The sequence below is a fragment of the Vicia villosa genome, linkage group LG5 (assembly GCF_029867415.1).
Source record: "Vicia villosa cultivar HV-30 ecotype Madison, WI linkage group LG5, Vvil1.0, whole genome shotgun sequence".
NCBI classification, from domain to species: domain Eukaryota; kingdom Viridiplantae; phylum Streptophyta; class Magnoliopsida; order Fabales; family Fabaceae; genus Vicia; species Vicia villosa.
The window spans coordinates 154,259,831-154,278,631 of NC_081184.1; the positions used below are offsets into that span (position 1 = coordinate 154,259,831).

At 32.8% G+C, this 18,801-nt stretch overlaps 1 protein-coding gene across 2 annotated transcripts; it reads right to left on the reverse strand.

Annotated features, from left to right (window-relative positions):
* Positions 1-6,750: 6,750 nt before the first annotated feature.
* LOC131607853 (chaperone protein ClpC, chloroplastic-like) lies at positions 6,751-11,343 on the reverse strand. Of its 2 annotated transcripts, none has more exons than XM_058879808.1 (10): positions 11,263-11,343; positions 10,332-10,922; positions 9,957-10,072; positions 9,720-9,842; positions 9,421-9,606; positions 9,077-9,292; positions 8,626-8,843; positions 8,361-8,436; positions 8,188-8,277; positions 6,751-8,104 (listed from the first exon to the last, which is right to left on the reverse strand). In XM_058879808.1, the coding sequence occupies exons 2-10, from the start codon at positions 10,900-10,902 to the stop codon at positions 6,923-6,925; spliced, it is 2,778 nt and encodes a 925-aa protein (XP_058735791.1). In that variant the 5' UTR covers positions 10,903-10,922; positions 11,263-11,343; the 3' UTR covers positions 6,751-6,922. The 2 variants fall into 2 exon arrangements, with proteins under 2 accessions (XP_058735791.1, XP_058735790.1); XM_058879807.1 differs by having other exon boundaries at positions 11,181-11,307.
* Between the last annotated feature and the right edge of the window lie 7,458 nt (positions 11,344-18,801).

Sequence of the window (18,801 nt, forward strand, 5' to 3'; positions counted from 1 at the left end):
TTTTTAAAATTTATATTTTATTTTAAATTTTAAATATTTAAATTGGCCTTGGCAAAAAAATACTGACACTTCGCCAAGACGCCAACTGGAGTATAAAATAGAATAAGCTTATAACTTTTGGACGGAAAAAGTGTTCACGTTTAGAACTCAACACGAGTTTGGATTTTATGTCTCATATAGAGCAGAATAATTTTAAAAAACCTTAGAATAATTTAAAATTTTATTTGGATCAAAATTTAATTTTTTGTTTATAGCATAAACACTTATTAAAATGAGACAAAATTAATATATTAGTTAGTATAAAATATTATTTTCATTTTTTTTAAAAGACTAATTTGACTAATCCTAATTTTTTCCAGCAAGTATGGAATATTATATAAAGATACAAATATTGAGATTATATAAACATATGCCAAATTAATTTTAATAGGAAATTTTTATAAACATTATTAAATAATGATTGTTTGAGTTTATATTTGACCAATGGTTTAATAACCAGATAATACCATTAGTAAATTTGGAAGGTTACTAATTTCTTTTTCTAATTTAATTTAATTTTAAGACTAACCTTTCAAAAAAATTAAAGACCTAAATAAGTTTTTATTTTTAAATATAGAACTATCCAAATTATACGCATCGTTCCATATTGGATAGGTAATCAAATTATAAGTATCTTTAACTATTTTTTAAATCATATTAAATTTAGCTAATATACATCAGATTCGGTATGGTATTAGATCCGAAAGTGTAGTTTTTGTGATAAGGAGGAAACATCGGATCATATCTTCTTTGGATGCAATGTGCTTTGTGAAACTTGGAAGAGAGTTCTAAGTTGGATAGGTATACATAGAACTCCTTTGGATTGGAATATGGAACGGGAATGACTAAGTGGGGAAACTCGGAAAAAAGGTTGGAACGGCAAATTTTAAAAATTGCTTGTGCGGAAACGATTTATGAGCCTTTGGAAATGGAGGAATGAGAAGATTTTTTTCCATATTGATCTGGCCCCAAATGTTGATGATAAGATCATAGATAGTATCATTTGGAGATGTAATTCGAACAAATTGTTAAGTACTCATGTTAATGTGAGTACTCGTAGCATAGCTTAGTTTGTTTGGTGCATGGATCCTTGCGATCGGCGTGTACTTATCTGTTTTTGGTTATAATAATATAAATGCTTTATTTCCAAAAAAAAAATAGCTAATATAAATTATGACGTGATATTTTAAAAGTTTGTTTGATGGTCCGTGTTCACGTAAGAACACTAATTGATAATTTTTTTATGCATGTAAGAAATAGTTATATTGGATAACTTTTCAATAAAGAAATTGAAGGCATATAGGAATGAGAATAGGTTAGATTGACTTACAGGTTACATGAGCCTATAATCTCGATTAATTAAATAGGTCAGACTTATACAATTAAAAAAACTTATAAATTCTTATAGGTCAGACTATATATTCATATATATTTAAAATAGGCTATATATATATATATATATATATATATATATATATATATATATATTAGAAAATAGACTAAATAAATCGGCATGTATATTCATATATGTAGGCTAGGCTATAAGGCTTCATAGATAAAATGGACTATTTAAAAGTTTTAATATGAAATTGATTTCTAAATAAGCTTTCAAGTCAAATTAAACTTTTAAAAAGGTCACGTCAGACCAAAAAAAGAAGCCTATAATAAGCCATAGGTTAGACTCATGCCTTTTAAATTTATTGTAGGCCAGACTCATACTCCATTCGGCCATAATTATAAGCAACTATTCTCTTTTTAGGTTCATTGAATAATGAATTTATCTGGTCTTTTTTGCATATCAGATACATTTATTACTCAAAGAACCTAAAAAGAGAATCTTTGCTTATAATTATGGCAGGAGGGAGTACCTTCTAAGGCCTAGCATAGCCTGACTATTTCCATCCCTATCTACATCATTTGGACTTTTCTTTTATGCTTGTTTTTTGCCACCTAACTGAGACAAAGGCATTAATTGTCATTGCTCACCATAATGAATAGTTATGGCCATTGATTTGATTCATAAATGATAGTTACTCCACTTAAGGGACATACTTAAGTGTGTTGATATCATGCGATAATGATTCATAAATGCTTGTCTACTAACAGCTCGTCTAAGGCGGCCTAACTCGCCAACATCTCCATAATTGGGCTATCTTATTCTCAGACATGGCCGTAAATCGACCATGGTAATTTCTCGGGACGTAGATAGCTCCCAAGCATAAGGACCAATGGGGCGAGATGCTTAAGGAGAAAGTCATCGAACCAATCAGACTGTTGTACTCAAATTGAAACTCCAAATTCGACCATGGTAATTTCCCGAGATTTACACAGGCCCCAAACATAACCCAATAAAGCGAGATGCTTAAAGAGAAAGTCATCAGAAAATTCGATAGTTGCAATTTTTTGGGATGTGCACAACCCCTCAAGCATGAGGCGCAATAGGGGAAGATGTTTAAGGAAGAAGTCATTTGGGAAATTTGATCATTGTATGCAAATGGAACCTCCAAATCTGACCATAATAATTTCCCGGGATGTGCACCCCCAAGCATGAGGCTCAATTAGAAGAAATTCTTAAGGAATAAAAGTAATATGTGGTGTGGATTATGTGTGACCACATCATTGTTTAAATCTGTCTTGTTCGGGCTTCTGTTTGCCTACAATTCTTGGCCTTCTACGTTTCAGGAAGTGACTTAATGTTTAATGATTGCTTTTTATTTGGAATCACATCACACTTGTTGTCATCATTACACCTAATTATGCTTCCTAGTTTTTAATTATGAGGCCTTTTGTATACCTAATGTGCTTTGAAATAGTGACCGTTCATTCCAAACCTTTCATTACCTCTTTCCAAAACTTCTGCAAATATATCCTTCTCTCTCAACACTTCCTTTTATGAGTTTTTGTGTGTCTTGTTCCACGACAAAAATCATTTCAACTCCTCAAGGTTTTCCTTGTCTCTCCCTACTTCAGGTATTGTCTTTGTTTTCCCTTCGTTTTTATTCTCTATTTAACAATTCCAATGGTCTTAATTTGTGAGTGTGGTGAATGGGTGGGGGTTATTTCCCCTAAATTTGTTCCATAGAGAAATGTGTTATGTTAGTATTGCGTGGAAGCGTCTAAACACGCTAAGTGAAAGGTGAATTGGGAGTTGTGGAGAGAGAGGTGTAGGGCTTCTTTGATAGCACTTCTAATGATAATGACACTAACTCTGTGTCTTCTTTATCATATTCGGTTAAAATCCTCATGGAGATTTCTGAGTGATCTTTTAATGAAGAGGTATTAATTTACGTCTTGTTTTTCCTCGATAATAACTAGGCGGGGGCCTTTCAATTCGGGGTGGAACTATCCAATTCCGGCAACAAAGTTGATATCATCTTGGAACCTTACTCCCCTAGCAAGAAGGTTTGCATGCGGGAGCCTTCAAGCGTGCCCAATGAGTATTTCTATTTTTATTCTGGGATCATTGATATCTTTGGTATGGGTATCCTTTTTACTTTCTTCTAGACCCAACTCCTTAAAACTCTTAACGTTGCCCCCTCATAGTTTCATCCTAACAACTGGCCTTTCGTCAAGGCATTTGAGGTTGATTGTTGGGGTCTTAACATCATGCCTACATTTGACATTTTATTCTCTTTTTACAAGGCCAAAGGTGTGTATAAAGGAGGTTGGGTCCCTGTAAGTGTTACACATGGGAGGGCAAATTTGTTCTCCAGACACTTTAAATTACAAAGGTTGGAAAGACAAGTTTGTTCGGATTAGGGGTAACGTACATTGCCTGAAAATTATATATGAAGAGAATATAAAACATTGGTTTCCCTTTTACTAGACTAGTGATCTCATACCGATTATGGGTTATGAGCCACATAAGTTGAGCACAATTGAGAGAGAAACGGTTGATCTTTTAGAGAGATTCTGCATTATGAATGTGTGCAATTTGTTCAAGTATGAAGGCGATTTGCAGAAGTTGGGTGAATTATTCTGTATAATAACTTTCATACTAATCTATTTTTTTCCTTTATCATACTCCAAACCCAATCTTATTATTTGTGCAGCGAGGATGACTCATGTCCCAGAGGTTGAGAAGAAAACTCTTATGGCTCAAGCCAAAGCTCATCGAGGAAAACTCTACCCGTGCACCAGAGTGATCAAACCAGTTTGCAAACCTGGATCACCTAGAAGAGGAAAATGGTGTCAGAGGGTCCAGTGATTAAGGTTGTTCTAGTTTCATCAATTTGTGTCCTTGGAGGCTCCAAGTTGCCTCCAATAAAGAAGAGTACGACGAATGCAGGAAAGTCTATTATTGATGAGATGACTCCAACTTTAATTGACCAAGAAGCACGTGGCTTGCTGAGGGAATGGAAGAAATGACAGTAAAATAGGTGGCTTTTCTACACAGGGAGACTAGAAGTTCAAATTGTGGGATCAAAGCTTTGATGGCTTAGGCTTTATATATGACCATATTAACGCTACTGAAGTTGTTAAGAAAGCCAATACCATACGTGCCCAAAAACGGCTTCAACATTTGGGTACTTACCTTATGAGGAATGTTGTATTGGTGAGGGATATTTTTGAGGTTTCAGATTCATTTGTCCAAAGAAAGAATGAGCCAAAGCTTGGGATTTCCAAAATGAATGAAGCTTAAGATCTTAGTCAGACCTTGTTCTCTTTGGCTAATGATAGGATTGTTAGACTCAAAAATGATTTAAAATAATACAGGGAGAGCGCGAATTGATCCAAAGGAGAGAGTCTTTAGAGACTAACTACAAGTCTTGTTGTGAGAAGCTTTTCCAGGTTGAGCGAGAAGCAAACTCGTTCAAGGAAACTGCTGAGAAGCCCCAAAATGACCTTGAGGGGGAGCACATGAACGACCTTCTTTTTGTGGATCAAGGTTTTCAGAAGGCTAAAACTCAAACTCCCGGTCTCTATCCCCATATCGACCTGAACAAATTAGGCTACTCAAAGTACAATAATTATAATTTATTTTGACAAATGAAATTTCTCTTAACTAAAATAGTTCCTCAAACTCGCTGCATTACACGTTCTTGGAACCTCATTCCCTTTTAGGCTCTCTATTTGATATGCCCCCTGGAGTGATTTCTGTTGTACTCTATATGGTCCTTCTCAGTTGGGTTGTAGCTTGTCCTTTTCCCTGGATCTACCATTCACTTCAACACTAGATCGCTCTCTTCCGTTGTTCTTGGCTTCACTTTGGTATCGTACATTCTTGTTGTTCTCTGCTTTGCCACATACTCTTGGATGTGAGCCATCTTTCAAACTTCTTCCATTAAATCAGTTGAACTTTCCAACTCGACTTGACTGTCCTTTTCATTGAAGCGCTCTCTTCGCCACTTAGGGGTATTGATTTCCTGTAACACCCGAGGCCGAAGAAGGCGGGGGGTGATTGCACCGCATGGAACACCTAAGGCCGAAGATAGCAAGGGTGGTCGCCACATCTGAATGAGAGGAATCGTGAGACTGTGTAGGTATGGGACTCCATGGTTGAAGGAAATCTTATAAGGATTGATGGGTACTACCTATACCAACAAGATGCATCTTCTTTTCGGTAGCTCATTCCATAAGAACTCCACAGTTAAGCGTGCTTGACTTGGAGTAGTATTGGGATGGGTGACCTTCTGGGAAGTTTCTCGGAATGCGTGCGAGTGAGGTCAAAGCATGCTGAAAAGACCCGTGTTGGTTTGTGGGGTCAGTCGGTCATCCCGAAAGCAGTCTGGGGTGTTACATTTCCCACTAGCAACATAGTGACTGTACCCTTTTCGTCGTTATGTTGGCCCCGACCTCACTTTCCACTCATTTAGTGAAATAGCCGGCCATGACCAATATAAACTTTAACCGACATAGGGCTAGTGGAAAGGATCCAGTATGCCCACACCCCATTTATAGAATGGACACAACAAGATTACTGAATGTAGGAGCTCAATTGGGGTGTGGATGAAAGGCGCATACCTTTGACATCTATCAAACTCACGGACAAACCTGGCGCTTTCCTTCAACATTTTCGGCTAGTAGTACCCAACCCTTATAAGCTTGCTCGCCAACGCTCTTCCACCGATGTGGCTTCCACATATACCTCCACGTACTTCAGCAACAACTAAGCTTACTTCTTCTTTGGTGATACATCTCAACATGGGTGTCAATCTTTTCAATTTTGTAGAGTTTACTCACTACTAGAATGTATATGACAGTGAATCTTCGAATCCTCCGAACTTCCACCTCTTCTTATGGCATATGCTCTCTAGTTAGGCATTCGATGATGGGAGAAATCCAACTTTCACCATTTTCTATCATCATGATCTCTCCGACTGATGTGCTCGGAGTTTCGAGGGTTTCTTGTATCAACGTTCTATTCAGACATGACTTCTTAGTGTTGGCGAGCTTTGTTAAGAGATCGGTGCAAATATTTCAATTTTATATTAATTAGTCATTAAATTAATTAATTAATTACTTTTCTTGCTAACCACTTGGGTCAAAGTACTAGTCAGAGTGATTTAAAGTGAGTTTGTTTTATATTAAAAAATTAATTTTTTTTCTCTTAAAAATAATATAACAAACGCACTCTTAGTACGATGATTAATACTTCTACGGTTCTACCATCAGTCAATATCCTATATTTATTGATTTAAACGTATTTTGATGAAAAATACAATCTATCTAGAATTTAAGTAAAAATAGTTTATAGGACTCCTTAGGCAACAATACATAAATGTGAGACCACCAAAGGCCTAATACTTTGCTTTGTTGGCCATAGTCAAATTAAAAGGTTATTATATATATTGACAATTAAAAGACTATGAGAACTAACAACTAACAATTAACAGACTATGATCCTTAAAACAAGTATAAAACATGGCAAAGGCAAACCATATTACACAGGAAGGGGGTCTCGTAATGAATCTGGAGCACCACTACTACTACCATTGAGCACAATCACATTGCCATCAGAATCAGCATCCACTATAACAGAATCACCCTCTTTAATCTCTCTAGCAAGCATCTTCTCAGCCATGCTGTCCTCCAGAAGTCGCATGATCGCTCTTCTTAGAGGCCTCGCACCATAACTAGGATCATAACCTTCGTCAACCACTCTCTCCCTAAATCTCTCTGTCACCGAGAGCTCAATCTCTTTGGCTTTTAGTCTCTCAAACACCTCCTTCAGCATTATGTCAGCTATATCCTTAACCTCCAGTTTTGTTAATTGCCTGAACACAATCATTTCATCTAGCCTATTCAAGAACTCTGGCCTAAAGTACTGCTTCAGCTCCTCGGTCACCAGGCTCTTGATTCGGTTATAACTGCTGTCCTTCTCGTCATAGTCAAGGTCAAATCCCATACGACGGCCTCCTTTCTCAATCACACTGCTTCCAACATTTGATGTCATTATAAGAAGCGTGTTCTTGAAGTCAACAGTTCTTCCTTTACTGTCTGTTAGCCTCCCATCTTCCAGGATTTGGAGCATCATGTTGAAGACATCAGGGTGGGCTTTCTCAATTTCATCAAAGAGTACAACAGTGTAGGGACGACGCCGAACTGCCTCGGTCAGTTGACCACCCTCGGTGTAACCAACATATCCAGGAGGTGAACCAATGAGCTTGGAGACTGTGTGCCTTTCCATAAATTCACTCATGTCAAGTCGAATCATGGCTTCTTCAGATCCAAAATAGTATGAGGCTAATGTTTTGGCCAACTCTGACTTCCCCACACCAGTAGGACCAGAAAAGATGAAGCTAGCGATTGGCCGGTCAGGGTTCTTAAGTCCAACACGAGCTCGACGGATAGCCCGGCTAATGGCTTCTACTGCTTCGTGCTGACCAATAATGCGTTTGTGTAGGGTCTCTTCCATTTTGAGAAGGCGGTCAGATTCATCAACCGAGACTTTGTCCACAGGGATACCAGTCCAGGCGGAAACAACATGCTGTATGTTAACTTCAGTCACAAGTGCATCTACATCTCCTGCCTCACTCTCTGCCTTGCTCATCTCCTTGTGTTTTTCTAAAAGTGCTGACATCTGATTCTTAAGATCCATTTCTTTATCCCGTAGCTCTCCAGCCTATTCAAAGTTAATGTATCATCAGGCTACTAATTACTAGTCTAAAATGTTGGGTAAAGTTAAAGCTTAAACCAAAGCATTACCTTTTCATAATCTTGGTTGCGAATAGCTTCATTTTTCTTCTTGACTATCTGCCCAACCTCCTTTTCAAGACCTCTTGCGCCTTTAGGTAACTGCAAGTATGTAAATTTAGCAAAATTAGCTCAACAATATACGAGACGAGAACTACTAGTTGGGAATGGTAGATGAACATTACCCGCGCATGTTGAAGTCGAACTCGGGAACCAGCTTCATCGATCAAATCTATAGCTTTGTCAGGCAAAAATCGATCACTGCAGAAGATGTAATTATTTTATGAACTAGAAAATACTTAAGATAAACAGCAAGTATAAAATACCAAGATAGAAGTTTCAGTTTGATTCATTCATATTCAACTACTATAAAAAATGGTATATTTTTCACAGCATAAATTAAAATTGAAAATGAGCAGAAAATGTGTGCACATATATTTTATGACAAACCTGATATATTGATGCGAAAGCTCTGCAGCAGCTACAAGAGCTTCATCGGTATAACTGAGCTTGTGGTGAATCTCATAGCGCTCTCTAAGCCCTTTCAGAATTTGTATAGCCTCACTCACAGTTGGTTCTGGCACTTTAACTGGTTGGAATCGCCTCTCCAAAGCAGGATCTTTTTCAATGTGCTTCCTATATTCATCTAGTGTAGTGGCTCCTATACACTGCATAAGTATTTTAAGTATGTCTTTAGTCTTCGCATTTCATAGCCAATCCAAAGTAATTTTTAAATTTTGTATGCTATTAATTAAAACTGAACCATTGAAAATGTGTACACTTATTCACAGATAAAAGTATTCCAAAATTAATTACCGAAACTTCTGCAAACATATGTTGATTGATCCGCAAGTCAAGAGTGCAGCATATCTATTTTTGAGCTGTCAAAAGAAAACATTACCTGTAGTTCACCTCTAGCAAGAGCTGGTTTCAATATGTTTGCTGCATCAATTGCCCCTTCAGCTGCTCCTGCTCCAATTAGAGTGTGCACTTCATCAATGAAAAGTATTATATCATCATTTTGTTTGATTTCTTCCATTAGTTTTTTCAATCTCTCCTCAAATTCTCCACGGTATTTAGTTCCAGCTATAAGTAGACCCATATCTAAGGTTATAACCTACACCATGCAGAACAAGGCTTTCACGTCATTTAGGACATCGGAAAGTATGCTAAGATAGAGCAAGCTAATCCGATGAATCAAACAAACAACAATTTATAGACTTGAAATAGAAACAAAGCACCAACCTTCTTTCCTGCTATTGTTTCGGGGACAACACCGTTTGCAATCTGTTGAGCAAGACCTTCAGCAATAGCTGTCTTTCCGACACCAGGTTCCCCAATAAGACAAGGATTATTTTTGGTACGACGACCTAAGATTTGAATGACACGTTCAATTTGAGGCTGCCTACCCACAACAGGATCCAATCTTCCCTGGGATTTTTATTTTTGGGGACAAGATCAAAAGAGAAAAATTAGTAACCTTCAACACAGAATGAAACATCATCTACCATCTCTCATGAAGAAAACTAGGAATTACAAGTTACCTCCTCAGCAAGCTTCGTCAAATTGGTGCCATACTCCTCCAAGGTTGACATCTTATTTTTACCAGATCCATAGCCAAAAGTTGCCACGACATTGTCAGCAGCCTCACCAACCATGCGAACGACCTGTTCTCATCCAGCGGAGTATAAAATTAACGCACAAAAGCATAGACTAAGATGAAAATATGTTCCTATAAAACAAAAATATGTAAAAGGAATAAATGAGAGTATAACACTAGCCTGGCTTCGAATATTAGTTGGATCAACGCTCAAATTTTCAAGAACACGCGCTGCCACACCTTCACCCTCTCGAAGAAGACCCAAAAGCAAGTGCTCGGGTCCAATATAATTGTGACCTGGAAATTCAAAACGTGAGCCAAACAAAGTATTGCACATGCATGCAACTTTTAACCACACTCCAAATATAAACTAACATCAATTCATACATAAATTTCAACTCACTTCGAATGTATTTAAGTCAAGTTCAAATTGGTCATCCAAGGCAAGTCATGTTTGGAATATATCATACAAATAATAACTCTTGAACACATTTTCCCTAAACAAAGTAGTTGATTAGATATGTAAATCGACAAATAAAGATATGCTATTTTTTACCAAGATGGCGAGCTTCCTCCAACGTGAGTTCCAAAACTCTCTTGGCACGAGGAGTAAACGGAATCTCAACAGAAACAAAACCACTACCTCTTCCAATTATCTTTTCCACTTCCATACGCGCGTCTTTCAAGCTAATCCCCATAGACTTTAGAACTTTAGCAGCAATACCAGTACTTTCACCAATAAGACCCAACAGAATCTGTTCTGTTCCTACAAAATTATGTCCCAGCCTCCTTGCTTCCTCCTGAGCCAACAAAATTACTTTGATTGCTTTATCCGTGTAACGCTCAAACATAGCTTTAGTCACGAATCTCCTACCTCTACCACCACAGCCCTTTGCTCGATTAGTACCAATCTGAGTAAACACCTTAGCATGAAAATCTTGTCCAGGTCTCAACATAGAATCCAAAGAGTTCAAAGTTCGTAATCCTGAGAAACTGGACAGTCTAAGTGCAGCAGTTCGTATAGCATACATCATTCTAACAGACCTTGGTTTCACTGATCCCTTACTATTATGGCCATGCCTTTGCGAAGCCACTATATTAATCGACTGTGACAAAACCCTAGACATGATTATTACTCAATTGTTCACTGCATTAATGGATGAAAAAATATATTAGCAATAGCATACCAGTAATAGTAATAATACACACGTGAAATAACATAATGCATTTAAAAAACTAAACGTGTTATTGCATTTTAACTATATAACTAGAAGAATAAACAAACATATTCTAGAATCAATGTACAGTTAAGTTACACAAGACGAGATTACAATTCTTTTGAAACCTATGGAGTTAGTTAATAGCTGTGAATTATTTTGAAGAATAAAAATATGGATAGAGAAACCTGAAGAAACACAGTAGAAGTGTAGAAGCTATGAAAAATAAGAATAGGAAGGAGGATGAAGAAGCGGCGGGGTTGAACTAACCGTGCTGCATATTTTGTTACGTGAAACTGAAAAGAAGGCTTTAGAATTAGGAAACAACCGAAAACTTTGGCCACGTACTGGTGTTTTTCAATTTGGTTATTGAAATTTTAAAAATTTTAAATAAGTTTGAGAGTAAAGAGACAGTATAGTCCCTAGATAAAGTATTTAATTCTAGATTAATTTTCAAAAATAAATAAAATTTATTTATTTTGGATGAAAACAAATTATATTTAATCTTTACAAAAATAAAATTATTTGAGTGTCCTTAAATATTTTTCTTCTATTCAATTTTTCTTTTAATTTGAGTTATGACTGAATAGTTATATGTATTTAGAGGTGGAAATATGTTAAACTGACTAAGAGGGGCCTATAGCCCAATCTACATAGGTCTAGGTTAGGTTAGACTTTTTATGTAAATAAAAAAGGTCTAGGTTTTTATATAAGTTGATTTACCTAAAAAGGTTAGGTCACATGCCATATAAAAAACATTTTAAGTCTATGAGGCCGACCTATTTCAATAAATATAAATAATTTTTTTTTATTATTATATTGTATTTTGTACTTTGAATTAAAATATAAAAATAAATCTTAGTTATCTTAAAGAAATTATGAAAATAAGATGAAAAAAACTTATGAACAATGTCATAAGTTCTCTCAAACAAATAGTATTATAAAATTTATGCTACTATAAAAACTCAAATAAGTCAATGCAAACAAACATTTTTTCTCAGACATGTTTTAATTTGTTAGTCTATATAAAATTGAGTTGAATGACTTATTTATAAATGTTAAAATGAAATAGGCTTTTAAGTAGGCTAATAAGTCAATCAAATCTTCAAAAAGGTCAGACTTAGGCCCAAAAAATAAGTTTACGATAGCCTACACACCAGACTTAGGCTTTGGATTTTTTAGCAGACCAGACTCAGACTTGACAAACCTAACTCGGTCCAACCTATTCCCATGTATTATTTACAAATATATGAGACAAGTTAGTCTTATATTAATTTTTTTCAGAATAGTTTAATCTCATAACTTTTTTGTAAAAGTAAAATTATTTGACATTTATTTTTTTTTTTATAAAAATTGACATTTATTTTAATCTTTACAAAAACGGCAAAACTCAAATTAATAAAAAAAAAAAACAAAAAGGTCATATTTAATGTTTTACAAAATTAAATTGATATACGTTACAAAATGCTATTCGTGAAGAAAATATAAACAAGACGGAGTGTAGGGCAGTGTTTAGTGATATTCCAATCTAATTGATGAGCATAAAATTGTGACAGTCTCTCATAGTTTCAGGGAAACAAATAAATGCATAGATGTTCTAGCCAACATTGGATGCTACCATATCCAATTTTACATTTACCATAAAGCTCTGCATATATTTAGGTTCTCCCTGGATGATGATTCTTTAGGTTTACACACTCTGAGGGATATCCTTTTGTAGTTTCTTTTTTCTAAGTTTCGACTCTATTTTGTATGAAAAAATTGATATATGTTAGTCGCTCCTTATAAATTTAATTGGGCTATATTATTCTCTTAAAAATTTCATAAATGTCTTCAACACCACGCAAATTTTTATTTTTGTCCCCTGTTTCTATAGATACACATCCAGAAGCACTTCATTTTTTTTAGATGCATCTAGGAAGCTTATTATAAATCAGTGAAACTTAGGATTTTCCTAATTAATTGGAAAATTCCCAAGTAGATCTACTACGGAAGATTTTTCCCAATTATTAAGAATTTAGGATTTTCTCAATTAATTTGTAATTTAATTGGAGATTTTTCCAATTAATTGAGAAAATCCCAAATTAATTAAATTCCATTACATCTACGTAATCGTTAAAACATACTGAAATTTGATCTACGTAATCATTTTAGTAAAATTCCAAATTAATTTCTCAATTAATTGAGAAAATCTCAAATTAATTCTTGAAATATTTCGTAGGTGTATATACGGAACATTCTGATTTTCTCAATTAATTGGAAAAATCTCACGTTTGTAGATGCATCTACGGTGCATCTACAGAAGTGCTTTCAAAAATGCATCTACGAAAGCACAAAGACAAATTAGTCAATTCGGTAGTGCGTAAGAAGAACACGTGTTAAAGTTTTTTTCAAAATTGTTTTTCTTTAAAATAAGCATTTGAAATTCTTCAATAAAATATTTATACATGACTTTCTTTTCTTGTCAAAAAAAGTATGTGATCATAAATAAATAAAAAATAAAAAAAGAGGAAAGTAGTTGAAACTAAATTGAATAAAAAAGAATGACTCCTCATTAATCTTAATTATTGGATGATAACAAAGTATATAAGTCTTTGTTTTGAAGTTAAAAAAAAAGATGGAGGAAGTTTTAGATTAAAAGATGAGTGAAAAAATTGGAAAAAAAATATAATACTTTATATTTATTGTTTGAGAAATGTTAGATGATGAAAATTACTTTTTTTCATTTGTATTATTTTTCTTACCACCTTTTGTAATGATGATTATTTTCTTTTTCATGTTTCTGAGGATAAGTATTTAATAAATTATTTTATATTTAACTATCAAAAATTAATTAATTTATTGAAGATTAAATAAATTATTTTAATATTTTAACTATTTAATATTTTAACTCTTAATATTTTTATTATTTATTATTTTTATCATTTAATATTTCAACTATTAAAATTATAATTATCTAGTTCATTAAATAATTATTTTAGTGAATATTTCAGTTATTTATTAAATAATTTATTAAATAATTTATTAAATAGTTTAATTTTTTTATATCACTAAATACTATAATTAATATGTAAATGAAATATTTGTCTATAATATATTTAATTATTGTTAAAATATTAAATAATTGATATATTTAATAAATTAAATAATTTATTTTATTTTAACTATTTAATTTATTAAATAATCAATTATTTAAATATTTTAACTATTAATATCCGTTTCTTGCATATTAACTATTTAAAACTATTTAAAACTAAAGTTGCATCCATATCTATTTCAAGTATTGCAAATATTATAAATATTATAATAGATAATATGGTTATGTAATACTCCCTCCGTCCCAAATTATAAGAGAAAATTACTTTTTAGATTCATTGAATATTTAATGTATCTGGTCTGTATATAGACCAGATACATTAATTATTCAATGAATCAAAAATGTAAAATTCTCTTATAATTTGGGACAGAGGGAGTATATACATATGCATTGCAAATGTTAAACAAAATATTGGAATGGCTCAGTGGATAAGTATTTAAGTTAACATAGAAAGGTCTTGGGTTCAAAATTCATTGACGCCAATTATACCAACAGAGAGTGAAGCATTGATGCCTGCAGGTCTTACACAGGTACATAAGATTGAGATGATAGATAAAGCTAGAAGTCTCCAGGGAGCTTTGCTCCTGTTGAGTTCATTATCCAGATCCTAAGATACTATTATTTTGGATGAACTCCAAACGGCGGTGAAATCCAAAGAATTTTCAAAGTCAAAAGATTTGAAGATTGAAGATAGTGGCGAAGTCTTAAATGTGTCAATAAGAAGAGGTGAGCGTAAAGGGGTGTTCTAATCAAATAGTTCTGACAAGTCAAAGAAGATTCAGTTCAAGCTGTAGTTACCTTGGATGAGGAAAGTTATGAGGATGTCCATGTACTAGTAGTAGAGAGTTTGGAAACTGAAGATAGTTGGGTGATTGACCCAGGTTGCTCTTATCAGTTCAAGCTGTAGTTACCTTGGATGAGGAAAGTTATGAGGATGTCCAGGTACTAGTAGTAGAGAGTTTGGAAACTGAAGATAGTTGGGTGATTGACCCAGGTTGCTCTTATCACACGTGTCCAAGAATATAATACTTTGAAACTTTGAATATGGTGCAAGGTGGAGTAGTTCCCCTTGCTGATAATAAGACTTGCAAGGTTCATGGTATTATTATGGTCAGATTTAAACATGGAGTGTTGAAGAATTCACATGATGAAGTGATTATTGATAAAGGTTCTAAAATATGTGGTCTATATATTTTAGAAGGTGAAAATATTGTCATTCATTCATCAGTAACTAGTGGAGGTTTTAATGACAAGGAAAAACTATGGGATTTGAGTTTATGGCGTTATGAATGCCTTAAGAAAGTTCTAGACGAGTATAATGAATTTTGCAGAAATCAAAGGATAAAAATGCATGTTACCGCTGAGTTGTTATTGAGTTTTTGGGGAATAATTGAGGTTAAGATAACTTATTTCGTTGGTAAAAATTTCTTCAGAGGAAGAATAGTGAAAACCAAGGGAGAAACCTGGTAGAAACTATAACGGAGGAAACTCGATTTGGGGGAGGGCTTCCTACTATGAATGCTAGTAGTAATGAGGGAATGGTTACAGAGATATCTGCTTATCATTTGACTCGTGATAAGGTAAGAAGGGTTAATGTAGCATCTCAAAAGGACGGTTATGCTAGCCTTGGATATTATATTTTTAATGTGCTTGAAACACTGCAAAATAATAGAAGAATCACCTTCAGAGAGGCAATTGAAAACAGGTGGAGTCAATGGTGTTTGAAAAATCATACTTGTAGGCTTGTTAAATTATCTAGGTAGAAAAAGGTAATTGCAAACAAGTGGATGCAAGTGGCGAGATCAAGATTCAAGGGTTATTTAAATTTGATCAATGTTATTGATTAGAGTTTCAACCTGGTAGAGATCAGTAATGTTGTTGATGGTTAAATTGGTATCAACACAGTTTAAAGTCAAGGTGGATATTGTTGAAGTATGCCTTAAAAACCTTTATTGATGAAGGGAATGAAAATATGTTTTGAGATTGTTAGAAATTAGAAAATTAAAAGGTATTCTAGTCCGAGTGGTTTACGGGTATCGAACTCGGTTGGTTCGGTTCTTTGATCATTCATTAATGTTAGAATATTATATATATATATATATATATATATATATATATATATATATATATATATATATATATATATATATATAGAGAGAGAGAGAGAGAGAGAGAGAGAGAGAGAGAGAGAGAGAGAGAGGAGGGATATTCTTACTCCAGGAGTAAGTTATTAAAACTTACTCCTCATTATGACCATTAATTCTTTTCAATCAAATGATTAAAATTAATAAGTAATTAAATATGGAGAGAGAAAAATAATACTAATTAATTTTAATCATTAGATTGAGAAGAATCAATGGTCATGATGAGGAGTAAGTGTTGATAACTTACTCCTGGAGTAAAAACATCCCTCCTCATATATATATATATATATATATATATATATATATATATATATATATATATATATATATATATATATATATATATATATATATATATATATATATATATATGAGGAGAGATCAAATTACACCCGAAGAGTTACACCACGAGTTACACTCGTTCAATAACTACATCTCGAAATAATATTTTTTAAATTCAACCGTTGGATTGAAACATAATATCATATAGATCATACCTAAAAAGTTTGAGCTAAATCTATAATGATTTACTATATCATCAAGATATCCAAAGATTAACGTCAAAATGAGCTTTCATATAACGTTAATTTTGATGTTATTCAATGACATAGTAAATCATTATAGATTAAGCTCAAACTTTATAGGAATGATCTATATGATATTATGTTTCAATCCAACGGTTGAATTTAAAAAATATTATTTCGAGATGTAGTTATTGAACGAGTGTAACTCGTGGTGTAACTCTTCGGGTGTAATTTGATCCCTCCTATATATATATATATATATATATATATATATATATATATATATATATATATATATATATATATATATATATATATATATATATATATATATATATATATATATATATATATATATATAAAATAGTCTAAGAGATATTATAAGATATTTATAATATTTGAGAGATGTTATAAGAATATAATAATATCTTTTATTCTAACAATTAAGGAGATATTTTTTGGGATTTTTTGAAATTTGGATATTATAAATATGTATCTCTTCTGTTATTATAGTGTGACAAATTTAGAGCTTTAGTGAAATGCGGAGAAATAAGAGTTTAGGGAATTCTAAGAGGAAACTTAGAAAGACAAATTTTTGGGAAACTTTTGGAGTTATCTAAGGGGATTGAGAAATACTTCTAAACACATTGGATTTGAGTGATTCTTATATTGAGAGTTGGAGAGGTTGGAAAACACTTGGGGGTAAAAAATAGAGTTTGTTCTTTGGGAACTGCAAAGACTATTTTCTTGTAACTCATTTGTAATCTCTTATAACAACTTTCTAAGTAAAGTGAATTAGAGAGCTGGTCTCTCCTCCAGAGTAGATCGTTTGATCGAACTAGGTAGACAAACCTTCATCTTTTTCTCGCCTTATTATGTTATATTATTTGTGTGCAGCTTATTATTGCTGTAGACAATTCATTTTGATTGCTACTTTATTTGCCTTATATTGAATTTTGTCGTAATTCATAAGATTCACAATAATATATATATATATATATATATATATATATATATATATATATATATATATATATATATATATATATATATATATATATATATATATATATATAGTGAGAATAGCTAAGTTATATGAAAATGTGAGAATGAATTTAAACCATTAGATTTTCAAATAAATGGTGAAGATTATATGTCATTCTTTTTTTTCTCTCCTCCGTCATTTATTTTAATAATGTAGGAGAGAGAAAAAAAGAATGACACATAATCTCTATCCTTTATTTTAAAATTTAATGGTTCAGTTTCATTATCATATAACTTATTCATTCTCATAATATATATATATATATATATATATATATATATATATATATATAATACGAACATGATCAAATGACACCTAGGTGTCAAACATAGTAACATGACACCTCCGATAAATTTTTACCGCATATTTGATAACAAAATTCATCGTTGGATTAAAAGTTATTATCATATAGATCATGTGTATAAAATTTAACATCAATCGGAAATCATCTGACATGTTAACGAGATGCACAAAAATTAACGTCTTACAAAACGTCATGAAAACCGTTAATTTTAATATTCTCTTTAACATACCAAATAATTGTTAATTTATGTAAAATTTTATATGCATGATCTATATGATAATAAATTTCAATCAAACGATGAATTTTATCATACGAACATGGGGTGAAGATTTATCGTAGGTGTTATGTTACTAAGTTTGACACCTTGGACAGGTCAAATGACACCAATGTGTCTAAGTTTAATTTGACATCAAATCTCAAACGTTAAAAAAATTGATTTAACCGTCATATTAAATAAAATAAAATAATAAAAAATATAATCTATTTTTCTTTCTAAAAAATAAACTATTTATATGATCGCTCGATCGATTACTATTAACAGTTAAAATTTAGAGTCAAATTAAACTTTGTCTGACACTTTTGTGTCATTTGATCATATTCCATATATAGAAGATCAAATGACCCTAATGTGTCAAACTTTATAAATGACACACATGATAACTCTTTATCGCAAATTCGTATAACAAAATCAATTG